We start from the raw sequence: 22,221 nt of genomic DNA, 5'->3' as shown, positions 1-22,221 counted from the left end.
TGGGTTCTTTAGATAACCCTGGTGCTCCCCCACACACCGCACCCAGGACACTCACACTGCAAAGTCCACCCTACAAGACACACATGTTTTCCAGCTCTCCAACCCAGCACGTACACTGGCCACATGCATCCCCATCACACACATGAACACACCACACCCAGAGACACACACATATTGCACCATATAAAAACACTTTACACACAAACACATATACTACACACAACAACAAACACCACCCATAGACCCACATTGACAGAGCACATACATCTAAGGGTAAGTACACATACACACATGCCACAGCACAACCACCAACCCTTGCAGAAACATACATTGAACACACCCACATTCAGACCGCACCCACATGGTCACACTATAATAAAACGGATAGAAACACAACCTACAAGCATGCAAACACAAGCACCACACTAGCACACGCTCCATGTCCAAGCATAAACCAAATACACTCCACACCAAGTACTCGGAGTAAAACATACACAGAACACACCCCCCACACGCCGAATGCACACACAGAAGTACCGCACTCGTGCGCGCGCGCACACACACGCGAACATGCATACACACACACAGCCCGCCCCCTCCTTCCCTCCCGGCGGAAGAGAAGGGGGCCAGGAGGGGACGAGCAGGGGAGGAGGGGAGGAAGGGAAGGAAGGAGGGGGGATGGGCGGGAGAGGAGGTGCGGACAGAGACGCTCTTTTTTTCCTTTTGACCTGGGGTGTGTCTGTTCCCCATTCCCAAGCAAAGGGAGTGAGTGAGTTGGGTCCAGGCGGGGTTCAGTCCGAACCCAGGAAAACTGGAAGGTACCGGGAATCCGCCAGTGGGCGACGAGCGTGAAAGCTGGGCGGGGACCCTGACTCAGCGTAACATCGACCCTGCCAGAGGCTCCTCCTCTCTTCACTCTCCCCAGATCCCTTGATCCCTTGACTGCATTGACCTCTGACCACCCGCCCCCCGCCCCCGCGGGAGGTTGCTATTCTTCCCCCTACCCGAGAGAGGGCAACTATTAAGGGTGGAGGACTTTATTGGTTTCAGCAAATAAGGAGTTTAGATCTGCAGTCTTGGTTTTTACGAAAACTGTTCAAATCTATCTTGAAGACTTCTCTTAATGGAGAGCTCTGTTTTGCAAAGCAGCTAATTTTCTCCCTTTTAGGCAATTGCTGTGAGAAATCACTGACACCATGCTGGACACATAGTAGGGCGTTATAAATATTCTTCCCTCCCGCTTTTGTCACCAAATCTGTCAGGGCTATCTGCAGCCCAGAACAAGCAGGAGACAGCTTTTAAGCAGTGGGTGAGCTTTTTTTTTATACTAAGCACACAAGTCCTCAGGAGAACGTAGGTCTTGGCTAGGGAGCCACTTGCGGTAGGGGGCAGTAGAGTTACCAAAGGGGCTTTGCACTTCTGACCAAGTAGTCCCCTCGGGAAACACTGAGGTCTCCTCCCACTGCAGCGGGCTACAGGGTCACTCCAAAATTCTCTGAGGCCAGATCACCACCTGACTCCTGTCCTCCGCTTGCCTCCTTTCTGTTGAGATGGATAGCGGGTGAAGGAGAGGTAGAGCAAGAGAACCGCTTCCCGCTGCGGTGCCTTGCTAGGTGAAGGCCACAGGCTTTGGAGTCGTTAGAGGTTCGAATCCCAGCGCTGACACTTCGTAGCTGACTACCTTGTCAAGTCACTGGCTTACATCGCGGGGTGCTTGTGAAGTTTAAAAGAGGAAACATGTAAAGTGCTTCTCAGTTAAAACTCAAAGATTATATTCCATTTTCCTCTCCCTCATCCTTATCAAAGATAAAGATTTGGGTTTGGAGAAGGGGGATCAGAGGCTAGGAGGGTATATGGGCATCAAATGATGCCCCCCTCCCACCACCAGAAAGGCAGCCCATGGCCAGGGGTTCACTTAGCATTCAATATCCTGTCATGTTTAAGGGAAATGCCTACACCAGTGATTTTAGCGATGCCAGTCATTAGCCACCAGAAATTCCAGGTCACAACCTGATCCTTGGGACTGCAGTGAGGCCATTCTCCCCATCATCTGCACCCTTCTCAGGGACTTCTTAGTTCTCTCCCCCTGCATTTTCCTTTCCCTTCCAAGTCCACGCTATTTTTGTAATATTTTTAGTGAACACAGTTTGGCTGTCAAGGATATCTACTCTTATTTTGTCTCCCCAGTGCCTAATACAGTGCCCCGACACAGCACAGGCTGTGTACACGCATGAAAGCAATGACCTGGGTGAAATCCCTTGGAAACACTGAGACCTGAAGGCACATAAGGAGTTATAATAAAGAATCTATAGAGAGGACTCAAATAGTGACCCCCTTGGCACTGTGGGAATGGAGGGCAGTGACTTTTGGATAGAGGGCTATTCCATTGCTTCTCAAAGCACTCAGGCTCTAAGCCTGCCTGGAAGGGTGTTGTCTCTCTGCAGCTGAGGCTTCTGCAGTCAATTAAGAAGAAAGCCTCTTTCCTGGAGGGCAGAGACCCTGGCCAGCTAGAGGGTGAGTCACTGTCTCAGAGTTGAACAGCAGAGATGATGCTAAACTGGCGATGAATCAGTCCAAGATAGCATGGGGAGATTACCTGAGTGATGATGAGAAAGGGGATGAGGCAGAAACCTGAGCCCTCGAGGCTTGGAATAAGTGACAGAGGGTCTATATAAATATGCATATAGTCAGCCTCCTAACACACCTCACCACTTCCACACACACCAAATCCAGATGGATAGCCCTGGCAGCCTTCTTAGCAGAGGAAGTAGGGTGGAAAGCACCATTCCAGGCTTGGGGGATGTTTGGAAGACCTGGGTCCCAATCCTGACTCTGCTACTTGTTGTGTGGCTTTGGGCAAGCCCTTTTCCTTCCTATGTCCAACACCAAAGGAAAGTTAAGGGGGCAAGGGACTCTGTGGCAGGCCTTGTGCTAAGTATTTTACCAATGCTACTTCACACACTCTTCCCCACAGTGCAATGGGGTGAGCAAGTATCCCCTTATTTTGTAGTTGAGAAAACTGAAGCTGGGTGATATTCAGTCATCAACCTTCTGTCTAATATATTATGCAGCAGTCTTTTTGTATTTGTGTTACTAAAACAATCACTGTAACCCAAGCCAACAACTTGCCAGTCCTCTGCCCATTGGCTCCCTATGCAATCAGGTTCAAATCATGTCTCCCAGCTGCCCCCAAAGCAACCCATGTTGCTTTCCGGGCAAGGCAGTTGGCTACCTGGTTGGGTTTCTGTTTTCATCTCCCATAGCATCCACCCACCCCCAACTCAAATCTTTCCCTGGTATATCAGTCTAAGATCACACATTAGAAAACAAGCATCACCAGAAAGATGCACCCCAATATCAATGATTTATCATAAGGGTGGGAGAACTGGCTGCAGGATGTTGCAGTGAGGAAGGGGAGCAGAGCTGCCAGAGTCAGAAGGAGGGGTTTCAGAAAAACCCAACGAGGGGCAGGAGAATGCCAGGGACAAATTGAACTGCTCTCAAATTGCCACTCCCTTCCTTCCCCTCCTTTCATAATTTGGTGCTTTAAAATGTATAAAGGGGCTGTACCGAGCCCATTTTTAGCAGGAAGAGAGGGAGAGATCCTCTTCTTCAGTGGAAAGGAAAATCACTCTGACAATTCAAATTACATTCCAGTGTTGGGTAGGATTTATCTAATTACTGGGGGCGTAGGAAACGTGGGGAGGGGAAGCAGGCATCTTACTGGTAGTGATGTTGGTGAGGTGGTATTTAAAGGACGCTACTAATGCCACTGCCAAAACAAGAAGCTCTCTCCCTTTGCCAGGGGGTAAGAGAGACTTGTCATTGGGTTTTTGGATCTCAATTCTAATCCAGGTCCCTAAAAGCTCCATTTCTGATCCTTTGGGGAGTAAGTCCATGTTTTCTGGGCTACCCCAGTACCAATGTATGCCTGGAGTCAGTAGCTGCCTTCTAAACTTTCCCCTTCCCTTCCTTCCCTCACTTCTTTGCCTAAGCTCTGTTGCCTTATCCTTCCCTCTGCTAGGCTCATGCATAGTCTCTGACATTCTTGACTCTCCTCCCTTCCCTTCCCCTCCCCTGCCCTCCTTTCTCCTCCCCTCCCCTCCCCTCTCCTCTCCTCTCCTCTTCTCTTTTTTTCCATTCCTGTTCCTCTGTGTCAACAGAGCTCTCACCTTTTCTACTTTCTTTACCTAGGAGAGAAGCAAATTCAATTGGGAGGAGGTACAATTGTGTATTTGAAAAATTTCCTCACTTGGGATATTGCATTTAAAACCCCATCTTGCCCTCGTTGGGTCAGATGAGAATATTTAGTGCTTACAAATAATTTTTGATTTGGCTGAATAGTGATCTGTACATATGATTGTTAGGCTGCAGATTAGAAGGCATTTTTGGAAAAGGTATTAGGTGGTAAGAAGGTTCGGGCAGGTTTGGATGGCCTTCTGACTTCTCCAGGTGCCAAGAAGATAGGAAAAAACTATGAAGACTATAGTTGTGTGTGTGTTTGTGTGTGTTTGTGTGTGTTTGTGTGTGTGTGTGGTGGGGGGAAGTTATTGGAACCATTCTCATCCAGATGTGTAGAGGACTTTGTGAAGTAAGCTTCTCTTTGCTCTTTCTGCTCATTAAAGTTTGAACAAACTGATCTTTTTTCTCTGTGATTTTGGAAGAGCACAGGCCCTGGATAAGATGGGAAACAAGGAGCATGAAGAGTGGGGCAAGGAGGGAAGGGGTCTTTCCTTGTGCAATCTTTGTGTGCAAAAGGCTAACAAAGGATATTGCCTTCACTCAAATGCCATATCAGTCAGGGCACAAGGGAAAGCAATGAGGGATGGCAAAAAGTGTCCTGAGCTGGGATCTAGGAGCAATGGGCCTACCTCTTGGCTTTGCTGCTAATTAGCGCTGTGTCCTTCTATAAGTTTCTTAGCCATCTGAACCTCCAGGTCTGCCTTTCCTTCACCTGCATTGTGAGATTGTGTACATGGCCAGGGGAGAGGAAAGTCAGAGCACTGAGAGGGACAGACCCTTGGGCTGAATCTTGAAGGAGGGATCAACTTTAAATAAAGGGAGCGAATATTGTGGGGTACAGTGAGAAGCAGTGGGAGTAGCCAAGGGAATTTAACAAACAGGTATAGTGAGCTGGCTGCTGTGTGGAAAATTGCTATGAATCAGCTCCTGTCCTTCCGCAGAGACCTTTATAGGGAGTTGGAGAATATAAACAACAGAGCTAAGAAGTAGCAGCACTTGCAGCTAGTCCTAGGACAGTCTGTGGCTACACTGCAGGACTGACCAGCAGGTCACACCACCACTTATTCCCTGGCTGGACCAGGAGAGTCGCCAAGAGGTAGTACAGGGGCAGTGCTCTAGATATCTGAGTGCAGCCCATTGAGGGGCTAGAGTGGGAAGTGAGGGCACTCCAAGTGGACGTGAGGCTGGTGCAGGGGTTGGGGAAAGAGGAAGCCTGAGAGTGCTGAACAAGTTGCCCACGTTTTCATGCACACAAAAGATTTAATTTTTCGAATTCTCTGTGGGAGTAGGCATGAAGAGTAGTCTTTGCAATCCGTGTAGCTTTGTTTAACTTTGCGGGTCCTACTCTCTCTCTCGAGCCAATTAGGGGCAGGACTCCTGTGGTTGAGCCCAGCCTGCAGGCCATGCTCTGCAGCACAGGGGAAGCCAAGGTCCAAGACTACTCTTTTAGATTGAGGGCACAAAGTAAGCTGCCAGTGGGTTCCAGCCCCTCTCCCCTAACCTATCCCCTTCCTGTTGCCACCTTCACTGTCACTGAGCTCAGGGTCCAGGGCAAGCTGCTAGGTTGGGATAGGGCTCTAGTAAAGAGTGGAAGGGAGACCTGCTTATGATCCCCCACTCTGGAGCCCTTTAGGCTTTCAGTGGTGAGGGGTGCTCCTTTTACAGCTGTAGAAAGAGGCAGCGTGGCTCTGTGTCTTATAGTTGGCTAAGCCCTGCAGAAGAATCAAGGATCCTACAGATGTGAGCATTGTGTCTCTACCTTGTTCTTAGATAAGCAGGATAATAATAAATTACCTTGGTTGTGTTTAGGGCTTGGAGATGGTCACTGACTTGCCTAAGGCCACTCAGCTGCTTAGTAACTAGACAGACCTCCTGACTGCTGGTCCAGGGCTTTTTTCTCTACATCATACCCGAGACAGTGATCTAATTTTGAATAGGGATAAATAGTTAGACAAGAATGTTTTTCTTAAAAGAGGTTTTATTTATTTTTAGAGAGAGGGGAAGGTAGAGAGAGAGGGAGAGAAACATCAATGTGTGGTTGCCTCTCGAGTGCCTCTTACTGGAGACCTGGCCTGCAACCCAGGCCTGTGCCCTGACTGGGAATCGAACTGGCAACTCTTTGATTCACAGGTTGACACTCAATCCACTCAGCCATTCCAGCCAGGGCTAATGTTTTTAGAAATAGTGGTATTTTAATGTAGTTTTAAAACACCATTCTATCATGAAAACTACAGGGACACTGTCTCCCACAGCCCCAATTCCCTCTGACAGCCAGTCAGACAAGATTTTGGAAAAGAAAGCTGGCAGAAAATCGGATGATTGTTGGGGAAGATACAATTCACAGAAGAAGAGAAGCAGGTAGGGGTGGGGAAACAAAGATGGAGGAGGAGTAGCTCTCAGCAGTTTCTGAGAACATCTTTATTCTGAAGGTTTCCTTGATAAGCATCTGTCCTTATGGTTATAGGGGAATGTCCCCACTGGTCCTTTCTCTCATGTCCACTTTCTAGAAATCCTAGCTGTGATCTGGAGGAGCAAATGCTTGATGACCTTCCCTTTAATCCAGAGTCTCATTTCCCTTTGTTTCCCTGTTGTTGTGAATACGTTAGAGAGATCTATTTCTCTCTCTCTCTCTCCCTCTCCCTCTCTCTCAATGCATATGTGAGAAAACATGAGGATGCATGTGTGCATGGATGTCTGTGAGAAGGAGTGTCTGTTAGAGTGTATACCCAAAATAGGGGAGTTTACAGAGCCAGAGGAGTTGAGAGGATGGGAAAAAAATAATCAGAGTTTACTGAGTGCATACTGAAAACCTACAACTGAGTAAGGGTCTGCTCAGAGCAGGTGGACCTGAGGAAATAGTCAATTCTTAATATTTCTAAAAAGAACAAAGGAGAGGAAATAAATTTCAATTAGTTCAGGGAAGGATGATGTTATACCTGTGGACCTTTCTTGACAGTCTTTCAGACTGTTGATATTTATATGACCGCCAACTAGGTTGTAAAATCCCAAGGACAGGAACTGGGGCTTTCCATTCCAGATGGCTTCCCCCTTTCCTCCAGTATCCTTGATATGGATGGCTTGCACACTGTGCTGAGGAAGCCAAAGGTAGGGACTAAATCTCTTTTGTGGACTCATTTACTTTTTTCTACACTTCATGTCCTAGACTAATTTCTCCAGCCCCACACTTAGTTGCCTTGCATATCTGATTATGAAAGGCCCACTGAAGGAACCAGTTCAACTTATCCTACTAACAGGAGATAGATGAGTACCTTCAAAGGATGGTGCAAAGACATTCTTCAATGGAGGCACTATCTGACTCTTCTAGATATTAACACTTTTGCTCATTTTTCCTTTGAAATTCGACTCTTAGTATTTTGGAGGGCAATTTCTCACCTTGGTACAGCACTGTACCATTTGGAAGATTCTTTCATTCCACCCTGTCTTTTATTTGGTATTTACCACAGTCATACCTAATAGGTATCATGATTCTTATTTTGTAAGGTGATGGAACTGAGACTCAGAAAAGTTAGATAATTTGCTCCAAGTCACTTGGTTGATGAATATGTGAACTTACATGTGCTGAAACTGGGATTTGAATCCCAGTTTTAATCCATACTTTAGTACCTTTACAGGATGTCATGCTGTCAACTTGGGGGAGGGCTGGAGTGAGAGATATTGTGGGAGGAATACACAGGACTTTTGGTGCCTTTCTCCTCTATTCACTCTTCTCCTGTATCTTTCATAAAAGTCTTTTTCAAAACCATATATATCTGTATGTTTATATATGTCTGTAGGTCTATCTCCCTATCTAACATCGTCATCATCAAGTATCTTATTTATTTACTTTATCATTCTATCTAATCTATCAAACATCTAACTTCATTTCCATTTTCCAAGAATAGTGTGTATAAACAAGACCTCAAAAATCTATCCATCTCCTTAGGAAAGAAAGTAGTCTTGACTTGGACTGTCTCAGTTCTAGAAAGCAGATGTTCATGATGCATATGAAGAAATACCATGGTTCGGTGGGAAGGGCAAGGCCAGAGCAAGTATAGGTAAGAACATCTGGTTCCCAAACTATATTTCTCCATGGCATTTTTGTGCAACTTAAGGTAAGTCACAGCCTCTCCAGAGCCCTAGTTTGTTGTTATCTGTAAAATTGGGAAACATATCACACAACCTACCTCCTTCCCAGCAGTTGTTGTGAGAATAAAGTGACATGATTCATTTATTCATGAATTATGAATAGCTATTTTAGTTACAAGACCTTTATAATCTCTTAAAACACTCAGAGTTTATAATCCTATGATTCTCCCAACAAAAAATTATTGAACACCTACTGTGTGCTAAGGAAATAATGGGCATATGGAAAGTTTTTGAGAAAAGGAAAAGCACAAGACAAATGGGACATTTAAAAATTGTTTACTTCTTACTGATGGAACATCCTACTTTTTACTTTTTCTGCTACAACATAATAGCAGCAGCAGCCAAAAGGAAAAAAAGGAAAAAAAAAGATTAAACAGTGATACAGCCTGTGATGCCAGTACTATTATCCACTCTGACACATGCTGCAGATAATAGTGTGAGAATATCTATATCTTGTTGTAGTTGATGTTATATTACTTTGTTTCCAGGGCTGTCTAACTTGCAGTCCATGTGGCACATGTAGCCCAGGATGGCTATGAATGCCACCTAACACAAAATTGTAAATTTACTTTAAACATCATGAGATTTTTTTTGTGATTATGTATTGCAATGTATTTAACATGTGGCCCAAGACAACTCTTCTTTGCCCAGTGTGGCCCAGAGATGCCAAAAAGTTGGCCCTCCTGGTACACTATCCCTTGGAATGTTCATAGCACAAAGATTGACTTTCACTATCCTGAGCTTGATTTGTTTCTTTAGTCAATAAAATTTAAAAAAAGCATCCCATGTTCTATAGAATGATGGCTGTACTTATTTTACAAAGAGATTGTAATTTGTGGTAGTTGTCTGTCTTTGTATATGACATCCTCTAGATTATGGAATCAGGCTTTGATTATGTGTCCATTCTTTTGACTTAAATAATTTATCTATGCGATATCTTGCAGTTAGTAAGATAAAAGGTGGATGGGACAGAGGAAAGAGCCCCAGGATTGAGAAGAACTAGATTCTTGTCTAGACTCTGCTTTTAAACTGCTGTGTGGCCTTGGGCAAATCCCTGTTCCTGTCTGAGCCTCAGTTTTCTGAACTGTAGAATGGAATCTTTGGTCTAGGTGATGGCCCTGATGCCATTGGAGATTGAAGAAGGAAGATTTTTCTATTCCCAACAATCTCTCAATATGTCTTTACGTGTTTTAATTTAATTCAAATTTAGCAGAGATAAAACAGAGTAAGTCCTTAGATGCATTTATACAAACCCTAATTTTATGTGATTACTTTTGAAACCTGATATTTCCTATAAAATCAGGCCCTCTGCAAAATACCTTCAATATCAATGTGTTTATTATAAAGTGATGTTAAATATCATACATATATTATTCATTTGATTCTCACACGACTGCTGCAACGGGTACTGCACCATTTCCCCGTATTATAGAGGAAGCTACTGAGGCTCAGAGAACTGAACTATCTTAAGGTCACACAGCTAGGAAATCAATAAAGCTTGGCTTTGAACTCAGTTCTATTTAACTCCAACTGCAATGGCCACTACAGATATTTTTCTAAGGATATTGTTTATGCAAAAGAGGGCTTGCTTTCACCTTTCATCTTGAGTATATTTTTTATGTAATGTTCACTTCAGGCCAGTGCCATGTTACAGGGGGAAAAAGAAGACACTTTGGAGCAAGAAAGGTCCCTTGGCACCCTATTTCCTACAAGGAATCTCCTTTTGTGTTCAGCTTGGAAAGTCAGACCTGAGGGCAAATGTTCAGATCTCAAGAATCTGTTATATGCCTCTTTCATAGTGTTGAAGTCTGTTTACTGGTTCTCCCTCCCAATTCTACCCATAAGCTTTTTTTCTGGGCATATTGGCCTTCCTAACTTTGTTTCTGTCATGTATTCTTCTGGTGCCTTGAGAGAGTTGAAGGTAAGCAACACAGTGTCAATTTTGCTGGCAGAACTGCAGCATATGATTGCTCTTAAGTTTAGCCCTGTATCTTTGAGCAGGAGGCAATGACAAACGATTTATTCTAAGGCCTTTGATTTCTTTCGGAATTGTAAGCATTTAGGCTGACTCATCTCTCAAAGGCTTTTCTCTCTCTCTTTTTTCCTGGTGTTGTTTTGAGGTTGTTCTTACCTTATTTGGGTGGGGGGAGAGGGATTGATTTTCATCTTGATTTCTGGGAGAAAGAACCAGCTATACTCTTTGGATAATCAGATGTGGTAAACCTCAGCAAGAAGAAATAGCTGCAGCTCCAAAACAGGTACAACAATGTCTGAATTGGGACAAGGGGAGAGGGGGAGCTATGTTAGAAAAATGAAGCCAGACCTAGGTTGTGTTTGTCAGGATGATACCCCTCAGGTAACAGGTGTTGGACCTGCAATTGTGAATGGGGGATTGCTAGAGACTTACTCTGGGACTAAGGTTAGGTTATGTGCATGTACCTTTGTTTGAAATGGTCATTTTGTGGATGCAGTTTGTTTGGTTGGGCTTCGGCATTCTTCTTGGGTTGATTGAAGAACCTTTAAAAAAACATGGTAAGATTTTTCCTCTTAACTCAGTTCAAAATGTATAGAAAGATTTCTCATCCTTTCTCATTCTTCACTTTACTTATCTGGTCAGCATTCACTTCTGACATCTGTGACTTTGACCATTAAGGAAAGTGGGCAAAAGAGAATTTTGGAAACAAAAATAGGGTCAGATTTTTTTTTGGATAAAAGTCATTTATATAAATTATTGATTGCTAAACCCCAACCTGCATTTTCTCTGGCAAAGCAACATTTTCTGATGTTTGAAATTTAAGCCCTACCCCAGTAATATATAGAATATTATCTTAAAAGTCCATGGGAAAGAGAAGTTCAGAAAAGTGGCTTGTGACAACTTCCCTTCTTGTCAAAAGGTTTAGTTTCCCATGTTCCAAATGATTTTCTCTGTCAGGAGCTAACATATACATACTCACCCAGATCATAAACCTCAGAGCTATCTTAAATCCTTTCTTTTCCATTACAATAAAAAATTCCTATAAGTCCTGTCAATTCTACACATAAAATCCATCCCCTGCTCCAGCTCTAGTGACACTAATTTGTGTTAGCATCTCCTACTCCTTGGGGGATCTACCTACTTCAGGCTCTGTACCCAAACCAGGCTTTTCACTACTCTATGTGATTTTTCCAAGCTGCAGCTCTGACTCTGTCACTCCCTATTTACAACCCTGCAGTAGTCCCCTATTGCCTTCAGGAGAAAGTCTAGCTCTTTAACATGGCTAACAGGGACATTCATGATCTCACCATTGCCTATCCAGAATTATCTCCTTCCATCTCCTTTATACAGCATTAAGAATATAACAACCTCTCACCGTTCTAGTCTCCTTGCCTTTGCACAAGCTGTTCTCTCTTTCTGGACGCACCCCCTCCCTATCTCTGGGCAGACTTAGATGTTTCCTCCTTTCTGCTCTCACAGTACTTTGTTTATATCTCGGCTGACTGACTTATCACAAGGTTTTATAAATTGTTGCTAACCTGTGTATCTCTTTCAATGCACAGTTAAATCCTTTGTGAAAGGTCTAGTATTATCTTGCTCATATTTGAATCTTTAGTGCCTGGTACAAAGTGGGCATTTAATACGGGTTTCTTTTTTATGGATAAATGAAATAACAAAGGAACAATATAAGCGAGGGTGAGCATGAAAGGATGCTGTTTGGGGTCCAGGGAGATCCCCACTGGGGGATCCTGAGCAGCCTGGGAGTGGGCACCATGGAGAAGGGACAGGCTAGCCAGTACACCAAGACAAACTTTACTCTGATTACCAATCCTGTATAAGGAATCTCATTAGAAATGTTCTGGAAATGATGCTTGTTTGTTTTGGTAAAAATGGATTTTTTTCATAAAAATAATCAAGTTGCACAATTTATGGTAAATAGAAGGCAAAAGGCAAACAAAACCTTATCACTGAATACAGATATGGTCAGTATTTGAGTGCATTTCTTTCAGTCTTATTTTCATGCTTGTTTTTCTTCATATAGTTGTATTCATAATTGATACAATTCTATATTTTGTATTTGTGGTTTAAGAGCTCTTTGTAAACATCATTTTTGGTGATTACCAGAAAGAAAAGGAAATGGGAAGAGGTAGAAGAGGGTAAAGGGGGGATAAATGTTGATGGAAGGAGAGTTGACTTGGGTTGGTGAACACACAATACAATATACAGATGATGTATTACAGAATTGTACACCTGAAACCTACATGATTTTATTAACCAATATCACCCCAATAATCAATAAAAAGGAAAAATAAACAAACAAAAACATCCTTTTAATGATTGTATAAATTTCCATACTGTGATCATTCCATAATTTATAGAACTAGTCTCATTGCCATGTTAGCTTTTTTACTCTTAATTTTTGACTGTTATGGCTCATGTAAATATATTTTTTCCTGTCTATAGGAAGATTCTATTAGGATAGATTCCTAGAAGGGGAATTTTTAAGTCAAAAGGCCTGGGGATGATTTTTGGCTTAAGACTCAGGTGTCCAGTTTGCTTTCTGGAAGAATTGTACAAATTTACAGGGTTCCTAACCTAGATGGGTATGCCATTTTCACCCAACCTGAACAGCGTCAAGTATTATCATTAAAAAATAAAAATAAACTTCATCAATGTTCTAATTAATAGAAAATATTACCTTATTCTTATTCTTTCAATGTGCATTTTAAAATTGTAAGGTTGGCTTTATTTTCTTTTTCTTTGTCTTTTTCTCTTTCTTTCTTTTTTAAAATCTTATTTTCTTTTTGCCTAATTAGGCTTTCTCTTTTCTGGACTGTCGGTTCAGGGATGATTTTTTTTAAGTTGGATTTTTTCCTTCTTAATAAGCAACCAGAGGCAGCTCTGCTTGAGGGTGAAGCCGCCTCCCAGTTTTCCCTCCTCCTCTACCAACCTCCCCCCCACCCCATAGTTCCCTACACCAGGTCCAGTGACAATTGGATGATGCAGCTTTGATAATCATCCGATTCCAGAATGGGTGGCTGCATTCCTTTTCTGAAGGCAGCAAGGACACGGTGCCCCAGAATCATGCCCCCTTTGCTGTTGTTGTCCGCCTTCATTTTTTTAGTGAACGTCCTAGGAGGAGCCCCAGGACACAACCCGGACCGCAGGACGAAGATGATATCAATACACAGCCTCTCGGAGCTGGAGCGTCTGAAGCTGCAAGAGACTGCTTACCACGAACTCGTGGCCAGACATTTCCTCCCTGAATTTAAACCTGACCGAGGTGAGCAGTATTCCGGAGTGTGGCGTACTCGGTCGGTGACGAGTGGACTCTCCGAGGAGGGATGGGGCTCAGTTGGGGGTCCGGAAGGGTAGCAGGGGCGCGAACCTCTTCTCAGACCTGGTCTGTTCTCCTGGTGCCCTGAAAACTGAGAAGTGGGAGTTGAAGGGTGTTTGTTGAATTGCAGAAGAGGTAAAGATTAGTCGAGTTGGGTAAGAGGCTTGCAGCTTGAGGAAGCAAGCCTAACAGGCAGATGTCAGGGACAGACAAGTTGACAGAGGACAGGTGAAGAGACATGCACCAGGTGCGGTTCGAGAAGGAGGCAGAACTGAAGGGAGGCGCAGAGGGACACTCTGAGACAGGACTGGGATAGACAGAGACAGCGCGGTTGAGATACAGAGAGTAAGAGAGGCAGCGAGACAATGAGAGACACACGCCAATCCTAGCATAGAGCAATGGTGGGAGGCCCGCGGAGGTAGCAACTCTGCTCAGCTGGCTGCAGAGGAGCGAGAGAGACCTAGCATTGGACAGAGTTTGAGTTGCCAGGGTTGTCACGGGTATGGGCTACGATTTGCAGTTGAAGGGAGGCGAGAGGCGGTCACACGAGCCGAGAGGCGCTCCTGCAGTAATTGAAAAGTGCAGGGGCAGTAAGTTCGTCAGTTGGGCACAGTCGGAAAGTAGCTAAGCAAAGGGAGAGGAGACTCCCTCAGGCAGCGGCCGCTGCGGGGGTCAGAGCGTGGGGACAGCGTGGGTCGCTGCTTCTTCCACTGCAGCGCGTGGAGCAAACGGCATCCCGGGTGTGAGCGTGCCCGCAGTTACTTGGCGACTCCTAGTTGCGGAGGTGTCGCAAACAGAACCCTTCCCTTTGCCTGTTGCACTGTCCCAATGCTCAAAGTCCTGGAATTTATGTTTTGAGTGTCGTGTTGAGCTACTACTCGTGTGTGGGCACACAGAACCTAAGATTGTATGGTTTGGTAAAATTCTTGTAGTCTCATACTTGGTAGATAGGATTAGTCCCATTGTTAAAGGGGGAAACTGAGGTTGAGAGAAAGCAAAACACTTCTCAGGCTAGTCAGAGCTGTTTACTGTTCCCCAACCCCCAATTCCTGCGGATCAATGCATTGAGATGTTTTAGTCACTTATCAAATCCTATCTGTGTAAGTGTGCGTGTCTTTTCTTTTTACTTCCCATAGCTCTGCCTATTGACAGTCCAAACACCTTGGAGAAGTGGTTTCTCATTCTTAGAGGACAACAGAGGGGTGAGGAGCTCTTGTACTTTCCTTAGGAAACGAATGGGATGCTGCGCCCCTCCTGTATTATGTCCCTAGCCCCTGGAAGACTGAGCGGTGCCCACTGCCCCTGGGGGCCACTCACTCCCCCTCCCAGAAACCGCCGTAGGGGATGATTGCAGGAAATGCTAACTGCAGGCGCTCTCACAGTCGGGGCGGTCCCATCAAATCTGCCTAAGCCTTCCTGCTTAGGATCCACCCCAGACTGCTCTCTCAGAAGAAATTGCCCTAGGTGCTTCAAGGTAGTCAACCCCTGGCAGGACTTAAGGCAGGAAACTTGAACTCCCTTGGGGTAGTTGAGTTAAGCGGAGTCCTTCAGCCAAACCCCTGCAGGGTCTTTTTGGCTCACTCCCTAGGGAGGGGCGCTGCGGATCTGGAGGGGTGGGGGTTGGCTGAGGGAGGTTGCTTAGAAGAGTGCTACAGCCCCTGCAGTTCCTCTTGATCTAAGCACAGCAGAGCGTTGACATTTTTCTTTCTTTCTCTCCCAGACTCCTCGGTCGAATCACTCAAGACGTTTGGCATTCGTCTGGAAGAGGTACTGGTGAATGAGTTTACCCGCAGCAAGCATCTTGAACTAAGAGCCGCGATGCAGATTGAAGAATCTACGGGTCAGGCTGCCGGCCGTCGTCGGGGAAACATAGTGCAAAGGATGTTTGGCCGCATCAGGCGCTTTTTCAATCGCAGACGGGATGAGCCCTCCTTGCCCCGAGAGTTCACTCGCCGTGGGCGCCGAGTGAGTTAAACCCACCAGGGTTCAGGCAGGGGGCCTTCCTGAGGTATTCGGGGTTGTGGGTCAGAACAGTAAAGGTCTGTGTCCTCAGAGGGATGGGGAGGTGAACGGAACTGGTTGGAGAGGAGTACTTTGCTTGCCACAAAAAGAATGTCTGCTGTTATGAGTGTGATGCAATCCTCAGGAAGGTTTCTCCACAGGGTGCAGTATCTGTGGATAGCCTGGCGGAATTGGAGGATGGGGCCCTGTTGCTTCAGACCCTGCAACTTTCCAGGATTTCCTTTCCAATTGGCCAGAGACTTCTGGGATCCAAAAGGAAAATGAGCCTCAATCCGATTGCTAAACAAATCCCCCAGGTTGTAGAGGCTTGCTGCAACTTCATTGAGAAACATGGTAAGGGGGCTGAAAATGATGGTTAAATCAAGGTAGAAGGTAATTACAGAGAAAGAATAATGTTCTAGAAATGGGGAGAGAAAAGAGATTGCAGGATGAAGGGCTTAGAACATTCCCCTGCTATCAGTTGGGGTCTGGATGCAGGTGGGAGGAGAAAGGAAATGCCTTTGGAGAAAAGGACCAGAGATTCTGAGCATACCTGATCTTTTCTTTCAGGATTAAGCACAGTGGGGATTTTCACCCTGGAATACTCTGAGGAGAGAGTGCGAGAGGTAAGCAGGCTTTGTTTACACTTTTGTTCTTTGAGGAAAAGCAAGTGAGGTGGACTCTCCCTCATATTTCTGAGGGAAGTTTCCTGTAGCAGGCACATGGTTATTACCAGCTACCTCCACTGAAGCCTGAGACTTATTAAAGTAATGACTAGGAGGGAGCCTGTGGTGGGCAAGGCAGACATTCCATGTATTCTCTCCCTTTTTATAGCTCCGTGAAGAATTTGATCAAGGTCTGGATGTAGTGTTGGATGACACTCAGAATGTGCACGATGTTGCTGCACTCCTCAAGGAGTTTTTTCGTGACATGAAGGACTCTCTGCTGCCAGATGATCTGTACATGTCCTTCCTCCTGACAGCAAGTGAGTCTTCTGCTCTCCCTTCTTCCTTGTTGGGCAAGGAAAGGAAATAGTACAGGGAGTGTGGGGGTTTAGGGACAGAACCCAGGCTGCAGGACCCTAAGGAATTAAGACAGAATAAACATCTAAAGATGAAAACATCTCTTCAAACTACTTTCCTTGTATCTCACAATATTTTATTATAAGTCTGCCATTTGGAAATTTCTCCAGAGCTTCTTAAAGCTCTGTGTGTCCTCTCAGGATAAAAAAGAACTTACTTTCTGCAGAAGGGGTTCAATTTTGATGAGAAACCTTCTTGCTTTTAGGGCTTCTGGGCTCAAATGTTATGGGCATGAGCAAAGAAAAGATGACTGGGGACTTTCTTCATAGCCTTCAGTGATTTTCAGGCAGAATCACATTTCTTCTGTTATGGGGTTGTTGCTAAGGCTAGCCCCCTGAGCCAAATCTTGTTTTCCTTCCTTTAGCTCTGAAGCCACAGGATCAGCTTTCTGCCTTGCAATTGCTGGTCTACCTGATGCCACCCTGCCACAGCGACACCCTGGAGCGTCTGCTGAAGGCCCTGCATAAAATTACTGAGAACTGCGAGGACTCCATTGGCATTGATGGACAGCTGGTAAAAAGCCCTGGGAAAGGGTAGTGAGGGTTGTGGCCAGGGAAGTGTGTGAGAGTGCATGAAAGACAGAGCCAGAGAGACAGAGGAAGAAGGGAAATAAGAATAAAATACACCTTCATTTGTATAACTTTCATTACTACCTCAGAATCAACCACTTTCTGCTCTCTTTTACCTAGGTTTCTGGCAACCGAATGACTTCCACCAATTTGGCCTTGGTGTTTGGATCTGCTCTCCTGAAGAAGGGGAAATTTGCCAAGAGGGAATCCAGGAAAACAAGACTGGGGATTGACCACTATGTTGCTTCTGTCAATGTGGTCCGTGCCATGATTGATAACTGGGATATCCTCTTCCAGGTAGGTGGAAGTTTTGGACACACTTATTTCACAGCTCTCTCTCTTATTCATAAGGCAGGGAGAAGTTGTACATATATCCATGATGGTAGCCAAAGGTACTGCAAAGTCTCCTAATCTAGAAATTCTTCCCACATTAGCTGGTTGTGGTGCCTTCAGTCTTAGGTAACTGATAGAAATGAGTATAGAGTTTAAAAAGTTGTTTAATAAAGGCTAACAGTGCTAATTTTATCTTCAGGTGCCTCCCCATATTCAGAGGCAGGTTGCTAAGCGTGTGTGGAAATCCAGCCCTGAAGCCCTTGATTTTATCAGACGCAGGAATTTGAGGAAGATTCAGTGAGTGTTTCCTTGGTTTGTTCATGCTTAGCCTGAAGCAGAATCTTTTATGGGGGTTTCAATCCCACACTATGTTTTGTTAATAAGCCTAAGTATACAAACTGACTTGCTTTTTCAAATTCATTCTCATTCAGGAGTGCACGTATAAAGATGGAAGAGGATGCTTTACTCTCTGATCCAGTGGAAAACTCTGCTGAAGCCCGGGCTGCTGTCCTTGGTCAAAGCAAGCCCTTTGATGAAGGTCAGTTCCCTGCTGGAGATCAGACCCTTGCTGAAGGTCAGGCCCTTGCTGAAGGTCAGTTCCTTGTTGAAGGTAAGGCCATTCCTGAAGGCCAGGTCCTTGCTGAAGATGAGCCCCTTGAGGAAGATGAGTCCTCTGAGGAAGATGTGACAGTTAATGATGAGTTAGTATTTGAATATTTCAATCAAGGAGTAGTCTTTGGAGAAGTCCAAGGTCTTGAGATCCCAAATGACCTTGAGATTCAAGGCCCAATTCTTGAAGGCATACCAGAGCTTGATGAAGATGATAATGACAATGAGGATGATGATGATGATGATGATGATGATGATGATACAGTGAATTTTGATGATCTTCCTCCCCTTGAGGATATTCTAGATCCTGACGATGAAATTCCAGAACTGATTGAAATCCCAGACTTTGAAGAAATACCATATTTTGATATGGTCCCAGGCCCTGAAGGAGCCCTAGATGTGCAAGAAGTCCCCAACCCTGTAGAAATCCCAAACCATGACCTTGAAGAAGGACCAAATTTCGAAAACCACCAAAGTCTTGACCTTGCAGAAGTTCCTTATCTTGATGCTATCCCAGACCATGCAGATGACTCAGATAATGATGAAAACCCAGATTCTGAAGAAGATCCCAATTTTGAAGATGTTCCAGCTCTTGATGAAATCCCAAATAATGAAGCCTCAAATGCTGAAGACATTTCAGACCATGAAGAAGTACCAGAAATCAATGGGATTTCAGATTCTGACGAAGATCTTGATTTTGAAGAAGTCCCAGCTCTTCATGTGATACCAAGTCCTGAGGAAGCCCCTGGTGGTCATGAAATTCCAAATCATGAAGGATCCCCAGAGGTTAATGGACTCTCAGACTCTGAAGAAGAGCTCAATCTTGAAGAGGTCCCAGCTCTTGATGGAGTTCCAAATGATGAAGAAACCTCAGGTACTGAAGAAATTCCAGATTATGAGGAAACTCCAGAGTTTAATGGAATTGCGGGTTCTGGAGAAGCATCCAACCTTGAAGAAGTCCCAGCTCTCCATGTGGTAACGAGCCCTGAAGATGTCTCTGATTTTGATGAGATTCAAGATGAGGAAGAATCCACAGATGTGAGTGGAGTCCTAAACAATGAAGAAGCCTCAGAGGCTGAAGAAATCCCAGGACATGAAGAAGCTTCTGATATCAGTGGAATCCAAGACTCTGAAGAAAAGCCCAGTCTTGAAGATGGCTCAGTTCTCAGTGTAGTTCCAGGGCTCAAGGATGCTCAAATTCACAATGAAATTTCAGATTCTCAGAAAGACCAAGCCAACGCCTTTGAAGAAGATGAAGTTACCAATGTGATTCCAGAACCTGAAGATATCTCCATTTTAAGTACAATCCCAGACCTTCAGCCAGACCCTGCTGTAAATCTTGAAGAAATCATGAATGTGGAAGCAGTACCAATGCCTAATTATCTTGACTCTAACGAAATTCAGAGTGCAAAGGCAATCCAGTTCCATAAAGAAGATACAGATGTTACATTTCCTGTAGCTACCACCCTGCTTAAAAACAAGTCTCAGCCCGGTCAAGTAATGAACTACAAGCCCTTTCCAGAGTCATTGAAGATCAACACCTGCTTTCTCCCCTCCATGAAGTGCTGTAAGCTTCTGGCTCCAGCTTTATTACTCTTTTGCTTAGTAAAATTAGTTAGTCTGCTTATAGGGTGGTGGTGGTTGTTAGGAGGCCGCATTCTTCCCTGCCTCCCCAGAGGTATTGCCTATTTGCTCTAAGCATGGGGTATCTAACACTTTCTGTTCTCTAACCAAGCCCTCCTCCCCCAACCCCCTGCTTCCACAGTGGGCTTAGATTTAGAGATCTGTATTCTACTCTTAGGCTGCAGTTTTCTTAGAAGTCTAATGGGGATAGCCATTCCTGCCCTAACTTCTTGCCTCATACTGTATTTGAAGCTCAAAATTAGGTCTTAGTTCCTTGGGTGCTGTGCAAAGTAAGAAGTTAACATTATTACTATTTTCCAGGTTCCTCTGAGGAGCCAGCTGTGCCTCCCGGCACTGCCTGTTCCCACGACGATGAGGAAGGAGCGGGTAACCCCCCCATTCTGGAGCAAGACCGCCCATTGCTCCGTGTGCCCCGGGAGAAGGAGGCTAAAACTGGCATCGGCTACTTCTTTCCTTAGGTGTTTTTCCTTCTATAAGGCTCCAGACAGGGGAAAAGGGTGGGGGTAGACCTGGAATGTCACAGGAAACATTGAAGAGTGTGTCTTGAAGGTAAAGATCTGAGGGTGAGAAGGAGTTCCACCTGATGCTCGGGTCAGGCTGAGAAGTCCAAACACACTGCCAGCCCCTTCACTGGGGATGCCTGGTCCCTTCAGCTGGTAAAAACAGAGGTGTTTCTGTGTCAGGCCCAGGCTCCCTGGTGCTACCTTGCCTTTCTCTTTTACCCCTGATCCTGGCTTTGCCACATTACAGCCCTTACTTTAATTGATGTGACATTTGTGGTAAATACCTGTCCCAGAGAAGCTCACAAATCTCGAGGTGCTTTCCCTCCCCCAAAAGGGATTGCATGTTTTTCCTGACTTTCCTACCCTTCTCCTGAGAGCTCAGTTGGAAAGGCCCTCAAAAGGCATGCTAGGATGTTAGGTCAGCCTACTGACAGCGGACAGACAATGCTAAACCATGTCACACCAACTCATAGCCGTGTCCCCACAGCAACTCCACCACCTCAGAATAGTTCATTTCTCCAAATTATTTAGACCAGTGGCTTGTGAAACAGCCACTCCCAAAATTATGTGCAGTTTTGCTCAAGTAGAACCAACAGGGTGATCTTAAATGTAAGTCTAATTAGCTTTCCTTTGGTCAAAAGTTAGAGGGAAAAAAATCTATTTTATTACCTAGATTTGCTTTACAGACAGCTGGTGTTCACACCCAGTTGTCAGCAAAAACAGCTAGTTAGGGATAGACACATATTTTCAAGTAGTAAAACTCACCTGATTACAAAAGTTCTTATCTATCGTCTCTGTAGTTCCCCTATGCAAGACGGTACAAATTTGCGGGACATGCTCTGGTAACACACAGATATGGGTTATGTATGACATCCAAAACTATAGCTGATACTGAGGGATAACAACTGCTAAGGTCCATAGAATGAAGAATGTATTGTATTGAGGGATAGAAATTGATCACATATTGGGTGACAACCGCAGAGCTCGAAGATTTGTGATTGTTAAAACTTCTCTGGCATTTAATCATTAATAAACATCTGTATTGTGACAGCAGCATATTCATGGCTACTGTGTTTTTTTAATTTAAAATTTCGTTGGTGAGTTGGGAAGCTTTGGCTGGAACTGAAGAGGAAGGAGAGATAGGAAAGAGGAATAAAGGAGAAGAGGTTGATGTGGAATAAAGGGGAAGGATAGCATGGTAGTAAGGGATAGAGTGACTGGAAGAAAGAGGAGAGGGTGTTGTGGAAGAAAAGGATGGAAATATGTGGAATAAAGGGGGGTGATGTGGATAAAGAGGAAGGGGTGATGTGGAATAAAGTGAAGCAGTGTTGTGGGATAAAGAAGAGTTGAAGTGGAATAAAGTGGAGGGCATGCTGTGGACTAAAGGGCTGAAAGGGTGATTTAGAATAAAGGGGAGGGGTGATGTAGAATAAAAAGGATGGCATTATGCAGAATAAATGTGGTAAAATGGAAGAAAGGAGAACTGCAGTTGAATAAAGAGAATGGAAGTGTTAAAGTAGAATAAGTAGTTAAGGAGGGGTGAAAGAAGTAGGGGAAAGGAATGAAATTTACAAAGAAGGACTCTAAAGGGAAAAGAGAGGGAATAAAAAGAAAAATCACTAGGTATCCTCAATTGAGAAATTCCCTCTGGTTTGGTGAAAAATAAAAACCTAGAAACATCTGGAGACGTGATTTCCAAGGATAAGAGAAAAATATGCTGCTGTTTGATTGATGGGACCTCTAACCTTTCCTGAAAGATCGAGACTTCATGACATGCTTG

At 44.6% G+C, this 22,221-nt stretch overlaps 1 protein-coding gene across 1 annotated transcript; it reads left to right on the top strand.

Annotated features, from left to right (window-relative positions):
• Nucleotides 1–13,393: 13,393 nt before the first annotated feature.
• ARHGAP36 (Rho GTPase activating protein 36) lies at nucleotides 13,394–21,493 on the top strand. Its single transcript, XM_024567163.2, has 11 exons — nucleotides 13,394–13,646; nucleotides 14,837–14,902; nucleotides 15,421–15,665; nucleotides 15,863–16,055; nucleotides 16,272–16,327; nucleotides 16,536–16,686; nucleotides 17,148–17,296; nucleotides 17,473–17,649; nucleotides 17,885–17,982; nucleotides 18,117–18,223; nucleotides 20,239–21,493. Exons 1-11 carry the CDS (start codon nucleotides 13,394–13,396, stop codon nucleotides 20,394–20,396), a joined length of 1,653 nt encoding a protein of 550 aa, XP_024422931.1. The 3' UTR covers nucleotides 20,397–21,493.
• Nucleotides 21,494–22,221: the final 728 nt, after the last annotated feature.

Source organism: Desmodus rotundus, chromosome X (assembly GCF_022682495.2).
Source record: "Desmodus rotundus isolate HL8 chromosome X, HLdesRot8A.1, whole genome shotgun sequence".
NCBI classification, from domain to species: Eukaryota; Metazoa; Chordata; class Mammalia; order Chiroptera; family Phyllostomidae; genus Desmodus; species Desmodus rotundus.
This window is presented reverse-complemented; position numbering and strand designations above follow the sequence as displayed.